Below are 25645 nucleotides of genomic sequence, written 5' to 3'. Positions count from 1 at the left end.
CAATCAAAGCTTCTGGAGGAGATATCAAGGAGGAAACAGTTATAAGTAAAGTTCTTAGAACATTGCTTCCCATTTATGAAATTAGAGTTTCCGCAATTCAAGAAAGAAGGTGTGAAGCAAATCATAAGATAAATTTAGAGGCCATAGTTGGAAGATTGATTGCATTTGAGCTAGACAACTATGATAACTATATTCCAGCTACCAAAAATATTGAATCAACATTTGAAGCCAAGCTTTCACTCAAGGATAAAGGCAAGAAGGTAAAGGATTCTCAGTCAGAAAGTGAAGAAGAATTGAAATAGAGTTTTGACAGCGATCTTGAGGTGGTTGAAGCTCTACTAGCAAGGAAATACTCAAGAGGCAAAGGAAAATACAAAGGTAAGGTTCCTCTAATCTATTTTTCATGTGAGAAAATTGGACATATTATTGCTAGGTGCCCAAATAAGCAAAACAAGGATGATAAGAAAGGTCACAAGTGCAATGGCAAGAAAGACTTCAAATCATTCAAGGACAAAGGTAAGAAAACATGTTTTATGGCTAAGGATTCTAATGATTCTAATGATGAAGAAGATGAAATTGTTTACATTGCTGTGAAAGATGAATCTAACAATGATGAGGAAATGACACTTATTTCTTATGTGAGGAAAAATGATACATGGATTATAGATAGTGGTTGCTCTCATCATATGACTGGTGATAAAACTAAGTTTGAACATTTTGAAGACTATGATGGTGGTAGTGTGAGGTTTGGTAATAATGAACCTTGTTGCATAAAAGGAAGAGGAAGAATCTCACTAACCAAAGAGCTTGTGTGTAATAATGCATATTGGGTAGAAGGACTAAAACACAATTTTTTGAGTGTGGCACAACTACTCAATAATGGATTCAAAGTGGAATTCATGCATGGAAAAGCAAGACTGCTCGATGACAAAGGAAAGCTGATTGGATCATGCACTCAAACAAAAGGTAATTTGTTCTATCTTGAACTTGGTGAATGTTCATGTTTTATTGCTCAAGTTGAAGAAATTTGGTTATGACATAAGAGGTTGTGTCATGTGAACTTTGATAACTTGGTGAAAATAAGTAAATTCAGGAAAGTAAAAGGCATTCCTAATATAAAGAAACCTGAGGTTGGTCTATGCAAGAATTGTCAAATTGGTAAGATGGGAAAGACTAGCTTCAAAAGTAAAAACTATCAGTCTAAAGAAGTTTTAGAAATTGTGCATACTGATTTATGTGGATCTATTGGAATTGAAAACTATACTGGTGAAAAGTTCTTCATTCTTTTCGTTGATGATTACTCAAGAATGATGACTGTCATGTACTTGAGAGAGAAATTAGAAGCATTTGAGAAGTTCAAATGGTATTTGGCTAGAGTTGAGAAGGAAACGAGAAAAAGATTGAAATGCTTGAGGTCAAACAGAGGTGGTGAATTCATTTCACATGAGTTCAATAACTTTTGCATTGAAAGATAGGTATGAGCCCCTAGAACTCCTGAGCAAAATGGAATAGCTAAAAGAAGGAACAAATCTATCATGGACTATGCAAGAACTTTAATGATTGAAAAGAACATTGCTATTAAATACTAGAAGGAAGCTATCAGCACTGCAGTTCATACCTTGAACTGAGTAGAGCTGAAGAAGGATTCATTCAAAACTCTCTATGAATTATGGTATGGCTATAAACCCAATGTAAGTTACTTAAAAGTATTTGGAAGCAAATGCTACATTTTGAAAGAATCTAGAAAAGGTAAATTTGATGTGAAAGCTGATGAAGGAATAATTTTGGAATATTCTTGCAAAAGTAAAGCATATAGATGTTTGAACTTGTCTACTCACAAAGTCATAGAAAGTGCACATGTGAAAGTTGATGAGTTTGCAGAAAGAACTGAAGAAGAAAGCAAAAGGGAACCAGAAGACTACAAGAGATTTGTTTTCATTGAACCTAATACAGTGCCAGATACACCTGTCAATCAAAAATCTTCTACTCCTGAGTCTTCAATAAACGAGTTACAAGAAGTTCAAATCGAGCTATAGGAACCCGAGTCACATTCTGATGCTACTGAGCCAATGCCTACTGGGTCTGAAGGACTCGAGCAATAGACATAACTGTAGACACCTAAAAATCTTTTAAAAAATAATATTTTTATTTTCTGAAAAAAATACCTGATGACATCATCATTAATTAATTAATTAATTAATTAATTTTTATGCCATTAAATCCCTTTATCTTAATTAAAAATATTTAATTAAGGAATCCCTCCCAAAAATGTTTAAATCTTATTTAAACATTATTTCCTTATTTATTAATTATTTAATTAATAAATTGACCAAAAATCCTAAAATAAATAAAAAATTTATTTTTTGCCCAAAACTTGTCCAATTTCCTTAAGACCACTAACCTCTTCCAAAATCTTCTAATCCTTCTTTAATTTTGATTAAAAGCTAATCCCATCATTTGCTACCCCTAATCCCAACTCAAAATATTTAATTAAGATTAAATATTAATCCTCATGTTTATTAAAAAAGTTTTAATAAATATCTCCTCAACCCAAACCCTTGAAATAAATAAAACTTTATTTATTTCCTAAAAATCTAATTTATCCTCATCCTAAGAAGTTCTAGACTCTTCTAGAAAGTCTTCATCCTCATCCAAAGTCTAGACTCTTCTAGAAGATGTCTTTAACCCTAATCCTAATCCCCTCCTAACCTTGTCACATTCCCTAAACATGGGTTAAGAATTACTAACCCAAGCCAAAGTTAACACATATCTCCTCCTTCACCCACCCTCATTAAATGCCATCCACTTGCTTATCCCTAAGCTAATCCTAAACCATCCTAATCCATCCTCTAATCATTTGCACAACCCTAAGCAAGCTTAAAACCCTCCTAATCATGCCCAAGTCGAAATTGCTCTCATCTCCCTCAAAATATCTCAACCATAAAACTTTATGAAGCCCACAAGGTTATAAATGACTCTTCCAAGCCCTTTTATTGCTCTTACAAGCCATTATGAGGGTCTTTATGAAGATTTTATCCCTTGAGCCTCTTTTGTTGACTCATCCTTCCCCTTTCTTCCATCCTCTCACCATGTGACATGTGTCACTCCTTGATTGGCTGTAAGGAAGCACAATCCATGTGCTCTCCTCTCATGCAATCTGAGCCTTCCATGAGCTTTTTCCCATCCTTGCATCTTAGCCCTCAATCCCTCAAGCCTCTTGCCTATAAATTGGATCCTTCCCCTTTGCAAAATAACACAATCCATGAAGTAAAGTTATAATGCTATTTTGAGAGCCAAATCCATACTAAAGCCATCTATCCACACCAAAAATCCACAATCATCCATTGAAGCCTTTGGAAGCATATTGAGCATACATCCTATCCATTTAGATAAAGCTACTCAACAAGAGAGCTTCTTATTGAGAGAGTCCATTAATGGCTCATATTCTCAATTGAGAGCTCATCTTAGTCTATCTTGAAGTTTATGAATTTTGTTTAGTTTGTAGAAGCTTTATTTAAATTTGGTTTCTATTAGCATACTAACATTGCTCATATATAATAACAACTAGAACCTGAAGCTGAAATACAAGAGGATGAGAATGCAAAGCGTTCAAAAGGCAAGGAACCTATATTAGCTAAGTATGTCAGGAGACATCATGCACCAGATCAGATCATTAATGAGACAAATTTGAAGGTACTATGACAAGAAGTAAGTTGAAAGGTACTTGTTTACTTGCTGATTTTGAACCTAGAAGTGTCAAAGATGCATTAGAAAATGAAAGTTGGATTGAGGCTATGAATGAAGAGATAGAGTAGATAGAGAAAAATAAAACATGGACTCTTGTACCAGGCCTAAAGACAAAAATGTAATTGGAACTAAGTGGGTATTCATAAATAAGTTGAATGAAGATGGTAAGGTGTCAAGGAACAAAGCTAGATTGGTATGCAAAGGATACTCTCAAGAAGAAGGAATAGACTATGGAGAGTCTTTTTCTCTTGTTGCAAGATTGGAAGGTGTAAGGACTTTACTGCATAGAAAGGATTTAAAGTTTATCAGATGGATGTCAAGTCAACATTTCTCAATGGTATATTGGATGAGGAGGTGTACATTGAGCAGCCTGAAGGTTTTGTTGATCCAGACAAGAAGGACATGGTCTGTAAATTACACAAAGCATTGTATGGTCTGAAACAAGCCCCCTAGAGCTTGGTATGAAAGACTGCATAACTATCTTATTCAGATTGGTTTTCAGAGAACTAATGACAATAGTAGCTTGTATATCAAGGAAGGACTAGACAATAAGATTGTTTTGGCAGAAATATTTGTGGATGATACTTTGTTCACAAGAAATGATGATCTTTGGAAAGAATTTTTAGAGCAAATGAACAAGGAATTTGAAATGTCAATGTTTGGTGAAATCAAATTCTTTGTTCGTCTTCAAATTTAGCAAAGTAAGAATGACATCTATATCACTCAATCTAAATACATCAAGGAGATACTGAAAAAGTTTGGTATGGAAGACTACAAACCAGTTGAGACTCCTATGTGTACTAGATTGAAACTTACCAAGAATGATGAATCAAAGGAAGTGGATTAGACATTGTATAGATCTATGATTGAAAAGTTTCAATATCTAGTTCATACAAAGCTAGATATTGCCCTTGCAATTGGTATTGTAGCAAGATTTTTGGCAAAACCAAGAGAAAATCACATGATGGCAATCAAAATGATCATGACATATCTGAAAGGAACTAAAAATTATGGTTATGGTACAGATTTGGAGGTAATCTGGATTTAAAAGTGTTTACTGATGCAGATTGGGCAAGAAACATTGATGATAGGAAAAGTACAAGTGGAGGATCTTTCTTTCTTGGAAAGAGGTTGGTTTCTTGGACAAGTAAAAAGTAAAATTATACATCCCAATCCATGGCAGAAGCAAAGTATGTTGCAACAGTAGTAAACTATTCTAATATTGTTTGGTTCAAATAGTTACTGGAAGGTATGAAGGAAGAAATCAAAGAACTTGTTGTTATGTTTTGTGACAATACAAGTGCAATTAACATATCCAAAAATCCAGTGATGCATTCAAAAACTAAACACATTGCAATAAAGTATCACTTTGTTAGAGAATTGGTGCAGGATAAAGAGATCAGATTAGAATATGTCCATACAAAGGAACAAATTGTTGACATATTCACAAAACCTTTACCTAAGGATGCATTTTTGTATCTAAGAGGTAAGTTAGGGGTCATTCCCCTATCTGAAGCTCACTAAAATGAAGTTTTAGTGATGCATCAATAGGTATCAAGTTGAAGATCTTTCAGTTGATGTAGAATAATCATGAAAATATTGCATATGAATTAGTACATAAGGTACATTGCTATTCATTTAGTTTGTGTTATCTTTGGCATGTGTTGTCAAAGAGGGAGAGTATACTGTCATATCTTTCTGAAATTTGATGTTTTGTAAAGAAGCTATGTAATTCCTTCACAGAGGGAGATTATTGTATTTGAGAAATTTGAGGAATGAAATGTAAGAGGGAGAAACATTTTGTTAGAAAAGACTTGTTTTCAAATTTCATTATGCTATGACATGTTGTGTTGCCATCAATGCTAAAGAGGGAGATTGTTGGATACAATTATTCAATTGTGTATTGTCTTTGATGTTACACAAATGTCATATTAGTTATCAGTCAGAGTCTACCAAACTCAGTTGGTCAGCAAGGCAAAAGATAGAGTCTACCAAGCTCAAAAGGTTAGCAAAGAGAATTATAGAGTCTACCGAGCGTTTCTGGAGGTTACACTATGAAGTCAGTCTCTACCGAGCTCACTCAGGTACTGAAGGCTTCTGTGGTAGAAATTAGTTTCTACCGAGCTCACAAGGTCAGCAAAGGGAAATCAGTTCTTACCGAGTTCACTCGATCTCCAAAGGATTTTGCAGAGTTTGTAGTGTTTACCGAGCTTCACTTGGTTAACATTGGAAATCATTTTTGGAGCAGTGTTTACTGAGCTGGGTCGACCAATGAAGGATTTCATTATTTTGGAAAATAAAGTTTATTTGTTTAAATGTAATGTTTGTAGCCGATTGATGTATGGTTTATTGGTAAATGTAACTTGTAAATGAGCCGACTTGATAATCTGTAATGTATAAATAAAAGGTCAAGTTGTGTTTTCAAATGTATGAATGGATGTATGAATGAGCGAGTATGCAAGTGAGTTGATTGTATGAGCAGATTTTGAAGAAGGATTAGATATCCTTGAGGAGCAGCAGAGTTGTATTTAATCAGTCAGGATTTATTGAAGCAGAAAAGAGATCTGTATCATCAAAGTTCAGTTGCATCTCATTCAGGTCACTTATTGTTACTTTCTCACCATTGTAGCAGTAATTCCTAAATCTCTTAATAGAGTTGGTCAAATAGACATTTTGTAAATCCTCTAACAAGGTGGACAATTCTACTGAATTATTTTAAAGTCCTCTAGTAAGGCCACTCCTGATAGGGTGATTAAATCCTCTAACCAGGTCACACCTAACAGTGTGTTTTGTAACCTTTAACAAGGTTGGCTCCTAATAGGGCTGACTTCAGAAAAGTGAAAATTGGTAGCTAGTTACTTGGTGCTTTTTCCCATATTGGGTTTCCACGTTAAATCTGGTGTCTCTTATGTTCATGTTATTTTCTTTTACATGCATGCTAATAATTGTGAATGCTTAAAGATCAGTAACAAGTTAATCTACCGAGTTACAACATACTTTTATGGCTATCGAGTGACAACAATAATTAAGTTTTAAGACATCTAAGGGATCTGTGAATTTTTTGTGTGTGGTAACTGATTCACCCCCCCCTCTCAATTACTCCATCTATAATTCCAACATAACCAACATAATTTCACGCATAACATCAAATAATCATAATTAAATGATTACATACTGAACTCTACTTTAACTATTATTTAAATATAACTAATCAAAATCATATATTTATTTATTTTTTGATTGATAATCGCTTTTGAGAAAAAAATTCAACTAATGGGATCACATCTAGGGGATCCCATCCCTATATACTAGAAAGTTTGTTGCACTAACTTCATGCAAAGATTATTTGACACAACCATCGAACATAGCTTATTCAAAAGAAACTTTAGAATGATTTTGTAAATTAACCATGAAACTTCCTAAAGAAAACAAAAATAACTAGAAAATATGACACAATCAAACTTTTAGATATAAAAAATAACACATTCAAACTTGAAAAATTACATGCACAACTAACCTTAAACATACAAACTCTACGTGCACATCTCAAATTGAATGCTCAATAAACACCATACACCTCCAAACATTACATTAAGAGTAATAATTAGATTTACATATAATTAAAAAATAAAAATATACCTAAACACTGATCTCATGGTCAAAGTTCAATTTCTTTTTGTACCCAATTTTGACCAAGTAAATGACTACCAAACATCACGTTCACATTTGAAACAACTTACCCGAGTTTGAATGATCTATTGGCCCTCATTCACTCCAAATACCAAAACTAAAACATTAATAGTTGAAAAACAGAGTGTCCGTAGTCTGTAACTTACCATACAAGTTTTTTGAAATGAACACTCTACTAAACATTTAAATAATCAATGATATCAATTATTTACATTTATTTTGAAAATCTATGTTTTATAATATCATATGATTTAGAACCTCCGAATAGCCCTTACGGCATGGGCAACAAAGAAAAACTGTGTCCAGCCGTAACGTGGGCTATTCAAATACAATTAATTTCTCCCGTTCAAATGCAAAACGCCCCTTTTCGAACAAATTCACGATGTTTGGATCTTCCCGAGTTATCTAATTTATTAAAATAACATTGGGTTTTTCCCTCACCTTTTCCAACTTTCTCTACATACAAATCAAATCCCTTCGAGATCTCTGGTACATTTTCCGTTATAAAACCTACGGATCCTCATATAACAAACCCATCAAATCCAAACTCCTAATCATTTGATCCAAGCTGCCCAGTTGTCAACACCCTCACCTCCAGCTCATGTGAGTTCCCTGGGTCGTTGGCGCTCATCTGACACTTCTCTTGTCTGCCACTGCTCTTTTTAAAAGTTTCACGTCATAAATCATTTTCATTCTAACAGGATTGGATACAAAATTTCCCACCTCTTAATACTAATCACCAGAAACGAGCATATGTCAGGTTTTTTAGGTTCCCAGTACACCAAGAAACGTTTTCATATTTGAGGATCCAACACCCATCTCCTACATCAGCGTATCACATCTTGTGGATCTTCACAGCATATCCTTCCAACCAGGCCGGGCGAACTCTGATCTGCCACTTTCTGCATCTGTTGATTGATTAGCTTTAATCTCATATTCCTTGACACCGGCTATTGGGTGTGCTTCTAATAAATTGATCACAAATTTTCTTCATTGGACTAGCCTTGGCTTTTGACACCCAAAATATTTCTGTGGTCGGAAGATGGCCTATAAGGCAGATGACGACTATGATTATTTGTTTAAGGTGGTCCTGATCGGAGATTCTGGGGTGGGGAAATCTAATCTTTTGTCCAGATTTACCCGAAATGAATTTAGCCTGGAGTCTAAGTCTACCATTGGTGTGGAGTTTGCAACAAGGAGCATCAGTGTTGACGGGAAGATGATCAAGGCTCAGATATGGGACACTGCTGGTCAAGAAAGGTACTTACAAATTTTAATGCATATCTATTTTTATCCTGCGCGTGAGAGCCAGAATGATGTTTTATAGCATTTGTGCTGCAGATCCATGTTGCTAGTCACGGTCTTTACCTTTTTCTTTAGAATTCCTTTGCAATTTTTCTTGAAGGGAATTTCATCATGTTGTTTTTGGGCAAGATAGAAGTGGCGATCTTATTTGGCGTAAGAATCCCTAATTAGGGTGTGAGTGTCTTCCACCTAAAGAGATCCTTTAAGTACCTTGAGATGCAATTTCTCATAGTCATGTGGAATAAAATTAATGGTCTGCGCTTTTCTATGTTATACGTATAAAGGATAAGCCTAATAGCTTGTAATCTGGACTGTAGATCTGCCTGTTAACACGGTATTTGATTGTAAGTTCGCTTAACTTATTATGTTGCTAATTCCTGGTCATTGAGGTTGCCCTTGCTGGAGAATTTCTTAACTAGTAATTTGGTCTTTGGCATCGTAGTGAGCGTGCGTTATCCTTTAAGCCTGGATCTCACTAGTTCACAATCGAGAAACTAGTTCTTTTTGGGCTCAATAAATTGTAGACATGAGATCTCTTACGTTATTTTTCTCCTAGCCATTTGCAGGGTTGTGATGATTTCGATCGAATTGATTGGTTTTGCATCTAATCATCCGATGAAGTGAGTTGCCCGAATTTTCTTCGGACATGAATCGATGGTATAGCTCTTATATATTTTTGCCTGATGGTCTCATGAAACAGTTCACCGTATAACTGAAATGTTTCTAATACAACCAGAAAGTGCCCTATTGTGCATGGAAGGGACGGGATGAAAGTTATCAGGACGTGTTCCAATTTTTAGGTTTTTCTCCAAGTTACAGACTCGGTATGGACACTGTAGCTTTCCAAGAAATTTGCAATGACAACTTTAAACGCATAATCCTGAAATAACGTAGTGGAGAGTGGGATATTTCCTCTTTCAGGTCTCCATACAGCAAATGACTAATTGTTTCCAACAACAAGTACTATGAAAATATGTAACCCCCGTTCATGGGACCATTTCCTTAACATGCTCTGTCAAGAAAATTTCTGATTCATTTGCGACTGCGTTGAGTAAAATGCTATTGAATACGGAAATGGCAATTTTTAAAGTTTCCCTGATACATATGTAGCTAGATATGGCAATTATAGAATAATAAATATTCATAAATTACTATATTGACTTTTTATACATTCAACTTTTAGGGATATAAAATATTTAGAAATAAAATGACGTGCATTCCCTGTAAATAAATGCACACAAGAATACCTGAAACTCAAAACTGTCTTGTGACGGTGAGTGTCCTAAGCTATTTTCCCTGTGAATCTTGCCTTCTTAACTTAACATGGGAGTGCGGAGGTATTTTGCTCTTCTCATTTGTTGTTGATTTCTTTATCTTCTTGATGGAGCTACTGAGCTTTTACGCACACTTGTTTGCCTTGTGCCCTGTGCTACAGCAATGTCTACTTCCTTTTTAATTTAATTAATGTTAATTTTTACTTTAATTCCAATTTCACCTGGTAAATGTTTTGAAAGATCCATTTCTATCAGCATTCAAGCAAAAGTGAAGGATGAATTGGGTTTAGAAGTTGGCTCAGTAATGAATTTCCTAGTAGAGTTGCTGATTGAGGTCAAACATGAAGATTCCTAGAAAGGCAGTGGTAGTTTGGGTAAGTGCACCCAAAACGAGGTTGCTGTTAAAAATTCAGTGAAGGGATCAAATTCAGAAAACCATGGTTATATGCTCGAGAAAGACCTGACCCAAATCCAAGGACCCGTCTTTAGTACCAATTCCTTGTCCTCAGGGCATCCACATATCACATAAAAGAATCCTCTGGCATAGGGCGAACACAAATCTCATCATCAAGGATGGGTTGCTAGTTCTCTTTGATCCACTTGTTCGCAGCTTCAGCTCCACCAAGCTAGGTGAGAAACTATGGAATTGGCAGATCAAAATATCACCTATATATGCAGCCTCATCTTCCAGTGTTTCCTTGCCAAGACTGAAAGTAGGAGCACTGGAGTGATCCTCTTTGGCATGTGAGCACAACCAGCTCAGCCAATGGACTTAATTGCCAAATGGAGTTGAAGAAGCCCCAGTCAGGTTGTTGTAGGCACAAGCATATCTTTCAAAACCCTAGCATTGCAACTCAGGTTGTTATAGGCACGAGTGCATCTTTCAAAACCCTAGAATTGCAGCTGTCTTTCCCGAGTGGACAAAAGGATAGATTGTCAGAGCCCATTGATCTATGAAGAACATTGAGCATAAGGGAGGGACTTGAAACCTTGTTCATAGACGGTGCTGGTAAAAACCTCAAGGGAGGAGCATATGCCATCCGACTTTGTTTTAATAGCAGTTCTTATTCCTTAGAACACAACTTTAAGTAGATATATTGGTTTTTATTTTTCAGCTTAATTTTGTATATTATTATATTAAGTTTTGTGTTTGTAGTGATTTAAATATATATGTATGTGCACGTGTCCATGTCTATTTGCAAGTTTTATATCTCTTTTCATAGCCCTAAATTGGACAACACCAAATAATGTGGTGTTGTATCTAGACATATTGGAAACAACCCAAATATAGGCTTGTATATGAATACACTTTGTATACAGCACTTACACCATAACCAAGAGTATCATATACTTATCTTTTATCCAATATCCAGTTACATGTATGCATATTCTAGACAAGTGAGGGAGAAGTATCCGGTGACTCTAAACATGGTCACATAAGGCATGAAATATCTTTCTCTTTACCTGCAGATTCTCATGATTATGCATTCAAACCTAGCTATTGAATTTATTTTGAAAATTTCCAACACACAACCTTCTGTTTGGGGAAATTGGAGAAATTTCTAGCATGTGCTCAAAATTTTGAGGCCCCTCTCTCTAGCTTCTAATTAAAATATGGCTGCTATGAGAGAAGGATGCTATGAATTTTTGAAAGAAGGATGCCAATTTTTTCCATTTTGGGATTGCTTGTACAAGGGGGTGATAGCCCCTGCTTTATGGGGATTGTTACATTGTGTTATTACCTTTCTTTGTATTTTTTTTGTGTTTTTTTTTTAACTTGGGATGGACAAATTAACACTGGATGTTGGTAGCTTTATTTGTAATTTTTCATTTGCATGCTGCTTTTAACAATATTTTTGTAAATTATTTTGTGCAATTTTTTTTTAGGCTCAACAAAATATAGACTACACTAGATCTAAAATCAATGCAATGCATTAACCACACATTTGTAACTAAATGAACACTGTCTAATCGTGTCATTTAGTTTGAGAAACATAGCAAGGGATCTATATGACATTGAGCTAGTGCATCCAGCTTGACATTAACACTTCACTTCAGACGAGGGGCTCCACGAAGGGGCTACTTAACAAAATATTTGAGCTTCATAAGAATGCAAAATATGGAAGACTCCCAAAACAGGAGCAGCTTCTATTTATGATGGAATTATCTGGTGGCTACCATGGTAACATTTTGTTGACACACAACATCATATGACAAAATTGCAAGTGTTTTTCCATCACGTGGCTTAAAACAGGAAAGATATGGTAAATGGAAAATTATAATGATAATAATATTCATAAAAATAGCAAAAAATGCCATATACACTGCTTAAAAATCAAAATAAACACGTAATAGGAAAATAATAAAGCTATGAGGGAAACTTCCGAGGAAATTTCAATTTTCATTGTCATCAAAGTTTCAAAGACAATCTTAAACACATTTTAACTACATTTCATAACTAATAAAGCTACCATGTTATTTTGCATAAATAATCATTAATTTGTTTACACGTTAAAATACTACTCATTTACTGGTGGCTTCCGGACTTTGACTGCTGTACCATTCATAGTGTTTTTTTTTGAAAAATGATGCTTGTTTCTGTAAGTAATTCCTAAGTTCTAGGTGAATGATGCAAATCTGTTTTGAGGCACGTGATGCCACTTTTCAATGGCTTTGTGTTCAAGTTTATCAAATTTTCAGTAATTTATGAGTTCTTTTCTTTGGTGATTTTTGCACTACATGCTTTTCAGGGCCTTGAAACTGTAGATGTGTATATTTGGATTTAATGAAGCCATCTGGATATTTATTCCAGAACTTTACACTTGCAAGTTTGCAGTGGTATACATATTTGCTCTTTCTTCTGTGGTAGCAGTCTGTGTACTGATCTGATAGATAAATACCTTGCCAGTCATATGGTTCCCTAAAGTTACAGGAATTATTTTCCATAGTACATGTATGGGTTTTGAACCTGTTTTTGGAAAGTGAAATCTCACAACTAACCAGTAGGCCAAGTATATGAGATTATATTTGTGATTGTCTGAATTTCAAAATCAAGAGCTATTAATGACTTAGGCCATCATAATCTCTGGGGTCTTCCAAAAAGGCTTGATATGCATAATATTTGGGAAAATTTAAAAATTATAAGGGGACAGGAACATCTAATAACTTCTAGATTATGATATAAAAAGATCCATTTGGACAAACTTTAACATGTAGTCAGCAAGCTGCAGGTTTTGATATTATGATAAGATTAGCCTTCTTTCATGGGACATGTAAATTTTCGTAGCTTATACATGTAATAACTCTGAATTGGATTGTTTGGAGCCTTTCTGAAGATTCTGGATATCTAATTTTCTATAAAACCTTGCAAATGAACTGAATTTTTAAATTCGGTAACTATGGTGTGTATAATTAAATCAATGGGAACAAAGGACAATGCTTCATGCTTCTTTCAACTTCATTGAATGTTAACTGTTTTGTCATAGAAAGGTTTTTTCTGTCCTAGTCTACTAGTTACATAAACATACATCATACCACCTGTCGTCCCTGTATATAGATTCACATGATAGAAAGGCTTCTAATATTTGTTCTGAGATATCTATAATGCATGGAAATTTCAAATTAGTCTGTACATCCTTTTATTCTTGTCTTTTTTTGGTAGAACTTGTATTGGTCTTATGTCACATGAGATCTTCTCATATCAACCTTTTGTACGACTTTATAACTTTTAAGGAAATTGAAACTACTGCACTGTTTTCATTCATGGATGATGAAGTCCATGGTTTTGCTTGGTTTCTCATAAAAACCAACATAATAACTATTTGGGCAAGGTTAAAGAGCATGGAGTCAAATGTTTCTTGTCTAATTTATCTCGATGCTTAACCCAGATATGTTTTGCCAAATGCAGTTTTGTTGTTGAATTCTGCAATATTGTTCTAAAAGGACTTCACGAAAGTTTATTATTTTAATCTTATGATATTGTGATTGTCTGATATTGTTATGAATATTTATTTATCTTTACAAGCTGAACCATTGCATGTAGTTGAATTTTGTTAAACTGTAATCTAGCTAAACTGAACATTAAGTCAGAGGCTTAGAGGGTATAATTTCATCCTTTTTCTGATATCTTTTTGTTACAGAGATGTTGTTCCATGTAGAGGAGGCATGTCACTGTCTAAAATAATCTTCATCTGGCAGAGCCAGTTTTCTTCTCTCGTTTCCAAATAAGAAGCATCAGGGATTGTCAATACTTGATTTTGTTGAATTTTTTTTTAAAACTCTGCTCTTTATTGAAATTGAGCTCTGCATCAAATTAGGTCACCTTTAATTACTTAATTAGTAAAATGTGATGCTTTTTTCGGAGAGCAGGTACAGGGCAATTACTAGTGCATACTACCGTGGAGCTGTTGGTGCATTACTGGTTTATGATATCACCCGACATGTTACCTTCGAAAATGTTGAGAGGTGGCTCAAAGAACTTCGTGATCACACCGAACACAACATTGTGGTGATGTTGGTGGGTAACAAGTCTGATCTACGTCATCTGAGGGCTCTTTCCACTGAAGATGCTCAGACATTTTCTGAGCGAGAAGGTCTTTATTTCATAGAAACATCTGCTTTGGAATCGACAAATGTGGAAAATGCCTTCAAGCAGGTACTTACTCAAATCTACAGGGTTGTGAGTAAAAAAGCCCTAGATGCTTCAGAAGATAGTGCAGCTGTCCCATCACAAGGGCAGTCTATAAATGTCAAGGATGATGTGACAGCCACCAAAAGAGTTGGTTGTTGTAGCACATAAGCAACCAGTCTCAAATTCAGATCTTTGTCCAGTATAGGAAATATTCCATATGTTGTTTGAAGTGGAAAACACCTGGCTAATTTCTGGAATTCTTTTCCTAATTATTTTGTTGTTGTAAGCCGGTTGACATTTGGTATGAACTAAGAGGCTCCAGCTTTAAACTTACTAGCATCAAGGTTGATGTTAGAATGAAGAGAAGAATATAGGTTATGATGAATGCTTTGAGTCATATATCTTCGTATTGGCATATTGGCAAGAACCCTTTTCAATACCAATGAGTGTTCTGTAGTCTGTGGCTTTTATTTTTGATGCCATTATTTATATCTGTTAATTCATTTCATTTCCCATTGTGGGGAACTGATTTTTTTGTTCATTGTGTTAAAATATCCTATGGTTGGATCACTGATATTTGACTATTTCTAAGGTGGAGTCCATATTTTGTTTGTTATTATTGATGATATTAACATCTTACAATTAAGAAAATGACCAAACTTGTAACTCCTTTCAAGGATTTTGGCTGAACTTAGCATATTGGCATCTGTAGAAGGGGGAAATATTATATAGCTGTGATTTGTATATTTCAGCAGTTAAGTGGCCAATTTTTCTATATTTTGGCAACAACCCTTCTCGACAATTTTTTTCTCTGTTTTCTGGTGAGGGTTTTCAACCTTATGTTATACAGAGGGATCATTTTTTTTATTTTTATTTTTTCAAACTATAAATCTCATGAACTATTTTGCTACAATATCTTAACAAAAAAAATAGGCTCATAAATTTCTTGCAATTCTTTCCATGATTCAAAAGGATCTGTGGGAAACTACTTATGCTGGTCATTTAGCAACATGGTTATGAGTTTCAAAGAACGCTTAGCTACAATAATTTCAGTTCATTTTTCTATAAAACCACAACAATAAGAGGATCTAATTTGGTTGGATGATATGAAACATTAGGTTTTTTGGATGGATAAAATATTGCATGCTTTTGACAATTTCCCAGGATAGTAATAGAGAAATTTTCATGCTCCAAAATATCCTTTAATATTTGATCAGTTGTCATGATTTCTTAGCGAATGTGCTAGAGCTTTTTTTAATATTTAGTAGCTTGATCATTCAAAGCTTCCAGAATATTAGCTACTCCCTGTCAAATGGTTTGTTCTCAATGACCAAGTTGGAAAAGTTTTCATATCTCTAACCAGTCTAGCTTTACATAGTCTAGATGGCTTTGTGGGTATTTTAGTGTCTTAAAAGTATCTTGCTCTACAATTACTAAAGATAGTTGCAACATGACAACTTTCGACCGTCCAGTGAACTTGTTGGGCTTGAGAAGATCAAATTTATCTTAAAGGAAAAGAAGGTTGAAGCTAATGCTTAAGAGATTCATCTTCAGGGAGAAGATTGAATTTAATTTGAAATGTTGGACACTAATAATTCTATGTCCTTGTTTGCAAAAGAATCAAACATTTCTTTACACCGGAGTCAACCATGAGGTAAAAGTGCATTGATCTAATGAAGTTCAAGAAGACTGTGCTTAATGTTTTATAAGATTCAAAATACATTTCAACTCTGCAGTCAATGTGCAATATCTGAACCTTGTCAATGGAGCTAAAGGATCCTTCGAAATCAATGGTTTCTTGTTTGTTGCTAAGGTAGTGGTTCCACTTGCAACAGAAAAATCAGCTTATAGATGTTATATTTGTGGTTTTTAAACAGATATATGCTTGCCTCTTAAATTCTCACAATCGGAACCTTTCAACTTGGCACAAGATCTATCTAAAATTCAGTCCACTACTTTTATGATAGATTCCTTATTAATTCTTTACCTTTTTTGAAAATCTGTCATGTGGCCATCTGCATATGAAACATAGGAGCTCAAGCTACTTCCATGGAACCCATGGTAAGATGTGAAAAGCATTTAGAATTCAGAAATGCATTATCATGATAAAATACATTACTAGATATGTAGACACCCAAAAATTGGCAAAGACTTAAAACACTGCAAATTTTGATCTAACAACGCAAATTGAGAGAAAAACAATAGACTTTCAAATCAAGGATTACATTAGGTCATTAATCGATCAAATTAATAAGACCTAAATCACTTTAAAAGAGGAAAAACAATTCATAAATCACAAAATGAAATAAAAAGGAAAAAAGAAAAAGACAAAAAGATGAAAATAAATGAAATAATAAATAAATCAACAAAATCCATTTATACTCTCAAAAGTGAAAATCTTCTTTTATTTACATTTAAAAGAATTGGAAAATCCTCTCTTATCCTCACAAACTAAGTTTGTTGGACTTTTCCACTTAGTGCCTTATGAGATATCTTCAGGTTCACCTCCATCCTTCAGTCAAAGGTAAAATTTTGTTTCTTACCCCAAGCTCTTCTAAAATCTTATAAATACGAGGGAGATTCAAGAGCAAAAGGACCCAAGTTTTAGGCATCTACACTATAGGCACATTTAGAGTTATCATGCTAGCATTGTTATTTTGGCAATTTCATGTCATTTTGATAGCATTTTAGCATTCTTTTCATGTTATTTAGTATCATTTAGCACTTGTTTAGTTCATTATATGCACATATTATAGCATTCTAGGGTTACTATTGTCATAATATCTGCATTTATTCACTAAGACGCTGGTCTGAGAGCATACTTAGCGGTTGTAGTTAGGGAAACATGGGATGTTTGTAGAGTTTCCATTTTGACAATGATTTCTTGAGTTTAGATTAGTTCGTTGTCATTCTATTTGTACCTTGCTCTAAAGTCTCATGAATACGCGCATCCGTAAGACTTTAGAGTAGGGTGCAAATAGAATGACAACGAACTAATCTAAACTCAAGAAATCATTGTCAAAATGGAAACTCTACAAATGTCCCATGTTTACCTAACTACAACCACTAAGTATGCTCTTAGACCACCATCTTAGTGACAGTTCTAGAACGGGAGTATGCTTAAAATGCAGATGTACGAGTATGCAAGATTTATGTGATAATGGAGATTATATGAATATGATAACCCTAGAATGATATGGTATGAGCATGAAATAGACTAAACATATGCTAAATGATACTAAATAACATGAAAAGAATGCTAAAATGCTATCAAAATGACATGAAATTGCTAAAATAACAATGGTAGCATGATAACTCTAAATGTGCCCATAGTGCAGATGCCTAAAACTTGGGTCCTTTTGCTCTTGAATCTCCCTCTTATTTATAGGATTTTAGAAGGGGTTTGGGCAAGAATTAGGATTTTACCTTTGATTGGAGGATGGAGGTGAAACTGAAAATATTTCATTAGGCACCAAGAGAAAAAATCCAATAGACTTAGTTTGTAAGGATAAAAGAGGATTTTTCAATTCTTTTAAATGCATAAAAAATGGGATTTTCACTTTTGAGAGGATAAATGGATTTTGTTGATTTATTTATTATTCCATTTATTTTCATTTTTTTGTCTTTTTCCTTTTCCTTTTTTTATTTCATTTTGTGATTTATGAATTGTTTTTCCTCTTTTAAAGTAATTTAGGTCTTATTGATCTGCTAGATGATTTTATCGATTAATGACCTGATGTAGTTTTTGATTTGAAAGTCTATTGTTTTCCTCTCAATTTGCGTTGTTAGATCAAGATTTGTGGTGTTTTAAGTCTTTGCCAATTTTTGGGTGTCTACAAGGTACTCTTATAAGTCATTGCAATTCATCAAGGAAATTATAACTTTCACTAAAGTTCTGTCATCCTGATTGCTTGTAATTCTTGTTTCTTTTGACAGAATTGGCTCCATGTCAAAAAAAAAACTCTTCCATTTACATTGAACCATTTTGTACATTTAATTTCTGTAGCTATGATAGGTGTGTGTATGTTTTGGCAGCTATATCTACATGTACCCCATGCTCTAAATATCTACCACAACAATTACAAAAGCTGTTCAATTAGAGGAAAAATCTGTAACAATAAGGTTATTTACTTATTTACTAAAAGGGTCAATGAGTATAGAATAAAAAGATATATCCTAATGAAAACTGCTGACACTATGCACCAATAGGATCTGAATGCTTTTCCAATAGTTGTGATAGTGGTTAACAATTTAATACTCAGATTTGTTGATTTAATGTCCACACTTGTAGATTTAATGCCAATCTTTTTGACATCATCGCACCAATAACTGTGACTTAAATGTTGTCATTACTATGATGACCACCCAAAATTGAATGAAATGTACCCTTAGCTGTACAAAGCAACCAATCATGTGATGCCACATCAACTACACAAGTATGGATATCCATTTTGTATGACCATTGCTCTCACCTTTTTTGGGCTGTTTTGGACACCTTGGCAAAAAGCATACTGATTTGGCCATAAAACTTTAGTTATAAGCAGGGAACTTCCCAATTAAGCTGCTGTAACAATTTGAGAGTGATCTGAAATTCCCACGCAGGATATTGAGATGTGTGAAGTTAGTGTGCTCAACTACTGGGTCCTCTCTCCTAATTGGTTGCAAGTTTCAATGCATGCATAAGAAAAAAAAAATGGCATATAAACCAAAATTGGATCCTATTTATAAATCTGCTTACTTTTGATGAATCTATATATAAATACCAACATAAAATAAGTACTCATTAACAATAGTAGGCAGTATAGAGTCTCATTCCACAAACCATTCAAAACAATTTATATGGGCATACATGGTTTACTTATTTGGTTTGACAATGGTTTTCTAAGTTAAAAACCAGGTCTTGGTAATTGGATGAGTCCTTCAAAAGTTTTGGGTTATGAAAATTGCTAAAACATTTTTCTTTTACATTCAATTGTATGACTCAAAATTTCTGTCTGTTTTGTTTCCAAAGTGTCTTTGTCTACATTGTTTCCAAGATGTCTCTTTTCTTTTTGGGGTTATTTGGTTATTTTGTTCCTGACAAGGATACACAAGGACACACATCCCCTGTCCAAAAACCCAGCATCTCCATCCCCTAGCTGTTTTGGGTACAAGGGGACACCGAGGGGACGTCTCCTTGCTCTCCTTAATAGGCACTCAACCCTCCGAAATGCCAGGAAAAGTCCCCTATCATTTGGGGACAGCTAGCCATCTCCTAAATGGCTAGGGGAAGTCTAGGGGACATCTAGCCATCCCCTAAATAGCTGGAGATGTTTCCTCGCTGAAAAACAAATTTTTTCTTTAATTTTCTTTGCTTATATACCTTTGTATGAGAATCAAAACAATGTATTCGAATTTCAAATGTATGAGAATCAAAACAGTTATTCTAATTTCAAATGTATTAGAATCTAATATATTCAATGAAATACACAATTAGAAGTTACATCTGTTTAATTCTCGGAGTCATGTCCAATTGTCCATACTATGCTTGAAAAATTTAATTCTTGAGCTCTGAAATTAAAAAGATGCACTATTATATTTCTTTAAATGATTGTACTTTATTTGCTTCAAAAAGTTTACTATTTAGCATTGACCATGGTGACTACCATTGGATGATTCATATCTGGAAACGAGTCCCATGCCGTCCCCCCTCCTTGTCCCCATCCCTAAAACACCATGGGACATAGGAACTTATTGGCTTTGTCTGTTTGACTTAGGGAATAATTTCATATTACCCAAGGAGTTGGCTGTATACTTTAACTTGGCTTTAATAAATAAATTTATTAAAAAAAATTCTTCCAAATATAGAAATCTTATAGATTGCAAGGGTTCAATATAGATTTGTGACTTCCACATTCAGATGGAAGATATTGACTGAATTACAACAATGCTTTTAGTTTTGAAAAAAATTCCTTCTGCAAGATGATACAACCAGTTAGAAACCAGCTTTTAAGTTAATAGTAAATCACCTGCTAGAAAGATGAAAATGTCATAAAAATTGGCTCATGATTTATCATACAATTCCAACTTGGGAAACAAAAATTTTATGTGTGAATACATATTTCTTCCAAACTGTTACTCACTTCTTGCAAGTTTCCTAAATCGCCTTACAGGATACCAATCACTCTAGTACTGGGAATCAAATTCAACTGCATTTGACAGGAGAAACCATCTAGATCTATCAAGATAATATTTGTTTTAACTTTTATCTAAGTACAAACATGAAATGCAAAAGCACGAGCAACTACCTAAGGAGAGAGTTTATCAACAGAAAATCTGGAGGAGGTGGAAACAAACAGTAAAAATGGCTTACACGATGAGGCTAATGAGTTTGAAGAAATTTAAAATAAAAATAGAATCAAATGGAATGGGGTAGCCAACATTTTGCATAAGCTAGAACTTCTACTACAGTAACCTTTACTAAAATAGAGTTTTTTGGGTCTGTCCCAATGACATGTATCAGTCAAATATGACATACGAAGTCTTGTATAAGAAGTGAAGGAGCTCGTTGGACCAAAACTCTCCAAAGAGCCAATGTTCTCTTTTCATAAGAATTGTTTCCATGCGTTTCACCGACGCTATGGTGTCTGCTGCAGATAATGTGAGAATTTGCACCTTTGAGCTTCTCAAGAGATTGTTTTCTTGGATTCTTTTGAGAGCTGTTGAGCAACCATACACTCTTATTTTATCTAGGCTCCTTAAATTCCAATAAGTCTCTGGCAACATTTGCAATGCCTCACACAACACCAAGGAGAATACTTTAAGTGAAGGCATGGCTTCTTCCTGTAATGTTGGCAACTCCTCTAGCTTGTGCAGGCAAACCAAGGAAAATGTCTCTAGCATGGGAAATGCTCCACCCTCACCAAATTCCTTTGGCAACTTCTCTATGTTGGTGCAGCGAACAATATCTAGCTGCTTAAGCCGTACAAGTTTTTGCAAGTCTGGTAATTGTTTCAACATGTAACACTTCATCAATTTGATATAGACGAGATGCTGAAATCCACATAAGGTATGTTCCATTTTGATGCATGTCAGCCATAGCTTCCTCAATCTTGACATGGAAGTTAAGTCATGAGGTAGACTTTCCATCTTTGTGAGATCCAAATGTAGAGATTCCATCTGCATCATGCTTCTGAGTGTTCCTTCCTCAATTATTTCCCCATTATTACTAAGCTGCAACCATTTGAGTTGTTTTAGAACACCTAAATCATTGATTGAAAGGGAATATCTTCTCACTCCCTGCTCATATATTTGGAGAACTTCTGATCTTCAATAGTTCCATAGACTTAAGCTGTGAGATTCCATAGGGCAAGGAGTGCAGTTTTTTACGAAAACTAACATCCACTACTCTTAGGGAACTCATCTTATGAATACTGGATGGTAGTTCCCTTATATAAGATCTATAAAGATGTAGCATTTGAAGGTTTTTAAGTATGGTGATAGAGTCAGGTAATCTTGTGATTGGTACAGAAGATAAATTTAGGGAAACCAAATGTTTCAAACTTCCGATGCTTTCCGGCAAGACCATAATGCATGTATTTGACAAATCCAAAACTCTTAGAAAGGTCATACTCCCAACCACTTGTTTTGGGATTTCTTTCAAATCAGGATTTCTACAAAGTAGCAATGAGCGGACATGGGGGCCTCTGAAGGTATTGGGAACAAACTTCAGTTTGTTTTCTGTCAATGAAATTCGAACACTCTCCGAACACTCACTGGCTGGGAACTCTTCTAAACCTCTGCTTGAATGAAAGAATTAATTCTCTTCCATCTGAGCAATCTGTCTTGCTAAAGTGTAAAGGACATCGTGCACTCTGAAACTGACCACATGCCCGTCAATATCTTTCTGGATAGGCTCAATTAGACAACGGTTGGCTAACAGATCAACATTAGCCTGTCCATGTTGGAATGGATCATGGCTGTCCAGTAAACCTTCTCCAAACCAGATGCTACTCACGGTTGCAGTAATGAGTACTTTGTCTTCGACAAAGGCAGCGAGGTAAAGAAAACACAATTGCAAAGAAATATCATGTCTTGCCAGTGCATCATAGCTCACTTGCAGCCTACTGTAAAGTGAGTCTGCAAGGTCCTTGTTGGTGATGGACTCTGCATTCTTTAGCTTCTTTAGTGTGATTTCCCATCCCTTTGAGCTGGGGGATACCTGTCATGGCCCGCCCTGTAACTTTGAGAGCCAGGGGAAGTCCCCCACACTCCCTGCAAATGCTGATGGCCGTTTCTTCCTTAATGGTTGAGGGCAGTTTTCCATTGTTGTATGGAAAAGCGCGGGAAAGAAACAACTGCCAACTGTCATCCTCAATCAACTGTTGTATTTTGACGGTTGATGAATTTCCAATGCCCATTTGTAAAAGTGTGCTGCTATTTCTTGAACTCACTATAATTGCACTTGACTTATAATTGGAGTTGTAGACAGGAGGCAGAGTCACACCCAAACCTTCCAACAACTCTGCACCTCTTTCCCAAACATCATCTAAAAATAAGGCAAATTTGTGTTGGCACATTTTCTTATTTAACCAAATTTTACTATCATCTTCAGATAACATTTGGTCAAAAACATCATTTGTTTTGAATGCCATTTGGCTACCAAGATAATTTCTAAGGTCTTTTAATGACGGAGTCTGTGAAATAGTGAGCCAGAGCAAAAAGCCATTAGGAAATAGATTTTTTACCTGATGGCTGTTGAAGAGTATTTTCATAAGAAGGGTTTTGCCTGCCCCTCCCATGCCAGCCACACCTATACGGGCTGAAGTAAGCAGCAACTCCTCAAGTTTCCCCAAGGCACTGTCTAGTCCCACAATAAGTGACTCCTCTATATACTTTAGCCCTTCCCTCAGAGGTGCCGCTGAGTTGCTTGAGGCTGAAATGTTGCTGTCAGAAGGTTCAAGATGCCTTAGTGATTGCAGAAGCTGAAGTGTAATGCCAATTGATGCTGCATTCTCTCGATGTTCTTTGATGCCTGAAATTGTGTGGGTGATCCTTCTACTTATTTTGTAACGAGGAAACACATCATATATTGGTATCGTGTATGTGCATTGCTGAACCATTTCAAGTGCTTGCTGGAGAAGCGTGTCCAAAGTTCTAAGCCAGTTATTTACAGCCAGAGGAACAAGCTGTTGAGAACAGTTCAAATGACCAGAGGTGGAAGCCAGACGATAGCTCTCTAAGGCCAAGTTGATATCTTGAAGACTCAGAACCAATCTCTTGAGGGATTCCAGCTCCTCCTTGCACCGGATTTCTGTGCTTAGACGGTTTAGAATGTCCTTAATTAAAATGTCAATGCCGATGCTAACGAACACTGAGACAACCATGTTAGACATTTGTAATGGCTCGTACCAATAGGCCACTAAACAAACCTTAAATTTAATACACTACTGCTGAAATAAAAGAAATAGCAGTGCCAATGTATTCATTCAATGAAAAATCAAATGTTTTTACAAATGATATGCCAAATTTCAGCACTAAAACATTATGACATAGCACATTACAGAGAAACCCTAACTGGCTGTATACAATTGAGAACTTGTTGCAACTACAGATTGAAATAAAGAACTTGGATTGATCAAATGGTGGATACTGAATGCTGTAGATGATATGGTGAAAGTGCAACTCCACTAGAAACTCCAAATCAGCAATTAAGCACAAATGAAAGGACTGAAATATCCTTCCCACAGCTGCAATAATTCAGGTGATCTTTCACACCCTCAAAATTGCGTACCAATTGAGAGTTTTCGTTCTCAATGGCCAATTGTGACTATTTGCAAAAACCTTAGGCTCCACAACGCACATAAGCAAAAATCAATAATAAATCTCGATGATAGGCAATGAGCCCTTAATGCCTATTTATTCTTTTTTTCTTTGATAGGTCGGCCTCCCTTTTTTTAAATTTTTCTCCGCTTCTTCCAGCAACCTCTAGAAGCTTTTATTTTATTTTATTTAATTTATAAAGTTATTTTGTAATATATATATTTTAATTGATAACTTTACAATTAATTCCTCCCAAAAAAATGGGACATTACAGGTCCGCCCCTCCTAAAATTGCTTGGCCTCAAGCAATCTTAATGCTGGATGCTGCAAATTCACTTCTCCCTCCCAAGTAGCATCTTCAATAGGTAAATCTTTCCACTTAACTAGATACTCTCTGATTACTCTCCTGCGAAGCTGCTTCTCTCTACTATCCAGAATGAATTCGGGCACTAAGATCAATTTCCCCTCATCATCCAAGGGAGGTAATACTACAGAAGGCATCACATTCTGACCCAACGCCTTTTTGAAGCGTAATACATGAAACACATTGTGCATTCGACTATTTGTGGGAAGCTCCAACTCATAAGCCACCTCACCAACTCGTTTGATGATCTTGAATGGTCCATAATAGCGTGGCTTGAGTTTCTCTGTACCACTCTTCTTGAGAGTGGACTGCTTATATGGCTGCAACATGAGGTAAGCCATATCATTTACCTCAAAACTACGCTCAATCCTCTTCTTGTCTGCATACTATTTTTGCTGGTTCTGAGCTCTAGCAATGTTGTCTCTGAGAGTAGCAACTATATTCTTACTTTCCTGTAATAGTTCACTTGCACGGGGTACTCGACTGTCTCCCAACAACAAATCTAAGAAACTAGGTGCCTCATAACTGTAAAGTGCCATGAAGGGTGTCATTTGTATAGTCATATGATATGTAGTATTGTAACAATACTCACAGAGATATATCCATCTGACCCAAGCTCGCTATTGATTTGCCACATAATTCCTCAAATACCCTTCCACTCGTTTGTTCACAATCTCTGTTTGACCATCAGTCTGTGGGTGATAACTGGTACTAGGTGTAAGCTCAGTGCCACACAATCGAAATATCTTCTACCAAAAATGACTCATGAAGCGGTTGTCCCTGTCACTCACAATGCTCCGAGACAAACTGTGTAATCTAAAAATCTCCCTGAAG

The 25645-nt window shown here is 35.4% G+C and overlaps 1 protein-coding gene and 1 pseudogene across 1 annotated transcript; one reads left to right on the top strand and one right to left on the bottom strand.

The window, feature by feature from the left end:
• Positions 1–8128: 8128 nt before the first annotated feature.
• On the top strand, positions 8129–15102 carry LOC149559214 (ras-related protein RABA1f-like). The gene is made up of 2 exons (XM_089833136.1): positions 8129–8697; positions 14385–15102. The coding sequence occupies exons 1-2, from the start codon at positions 8480–8482 to the stop codon at positions 14812–14814; spliced, it is 648 nt and encodes a 215-aa protein (XP_089689262.1). The 5' UTR covers positions 8129–8479; the 3' UTR covers positions 14815–15102.
• Positions 15103–21038: 5936 nt separating this feature from the next.
• LOC149559213 (disease resistance protein RFL1-like) lies at positions 21039–24020 on the bottom strand (annotated as a pseudogene).
• Between the last annotated feature and the right edge of the window lie 1625 nt (positions 24021–25645).

The sequence above is a fragment of the Cupressus sempervirens genome, chromosome 5 (assembly GCF_028749045.1).
Source record: "Cupressus sempervirens isolate cs-2001-9-10 chromosome 5, ASM2874904v1, whole genome shotgun sequence".
Classification (NCBI taxonomy): domain Eukaryota; kingdom Viridiplantae; phylum Streptophyta; class Pinopsida; order Cupressales; family Cupressaceae; genus Cupressus; species Cupressus sempervirens.
Note: the sequence above shows the minus strand (reverse complement) of the source record. Positions and strands in the feature narration are given on the sequence as shown.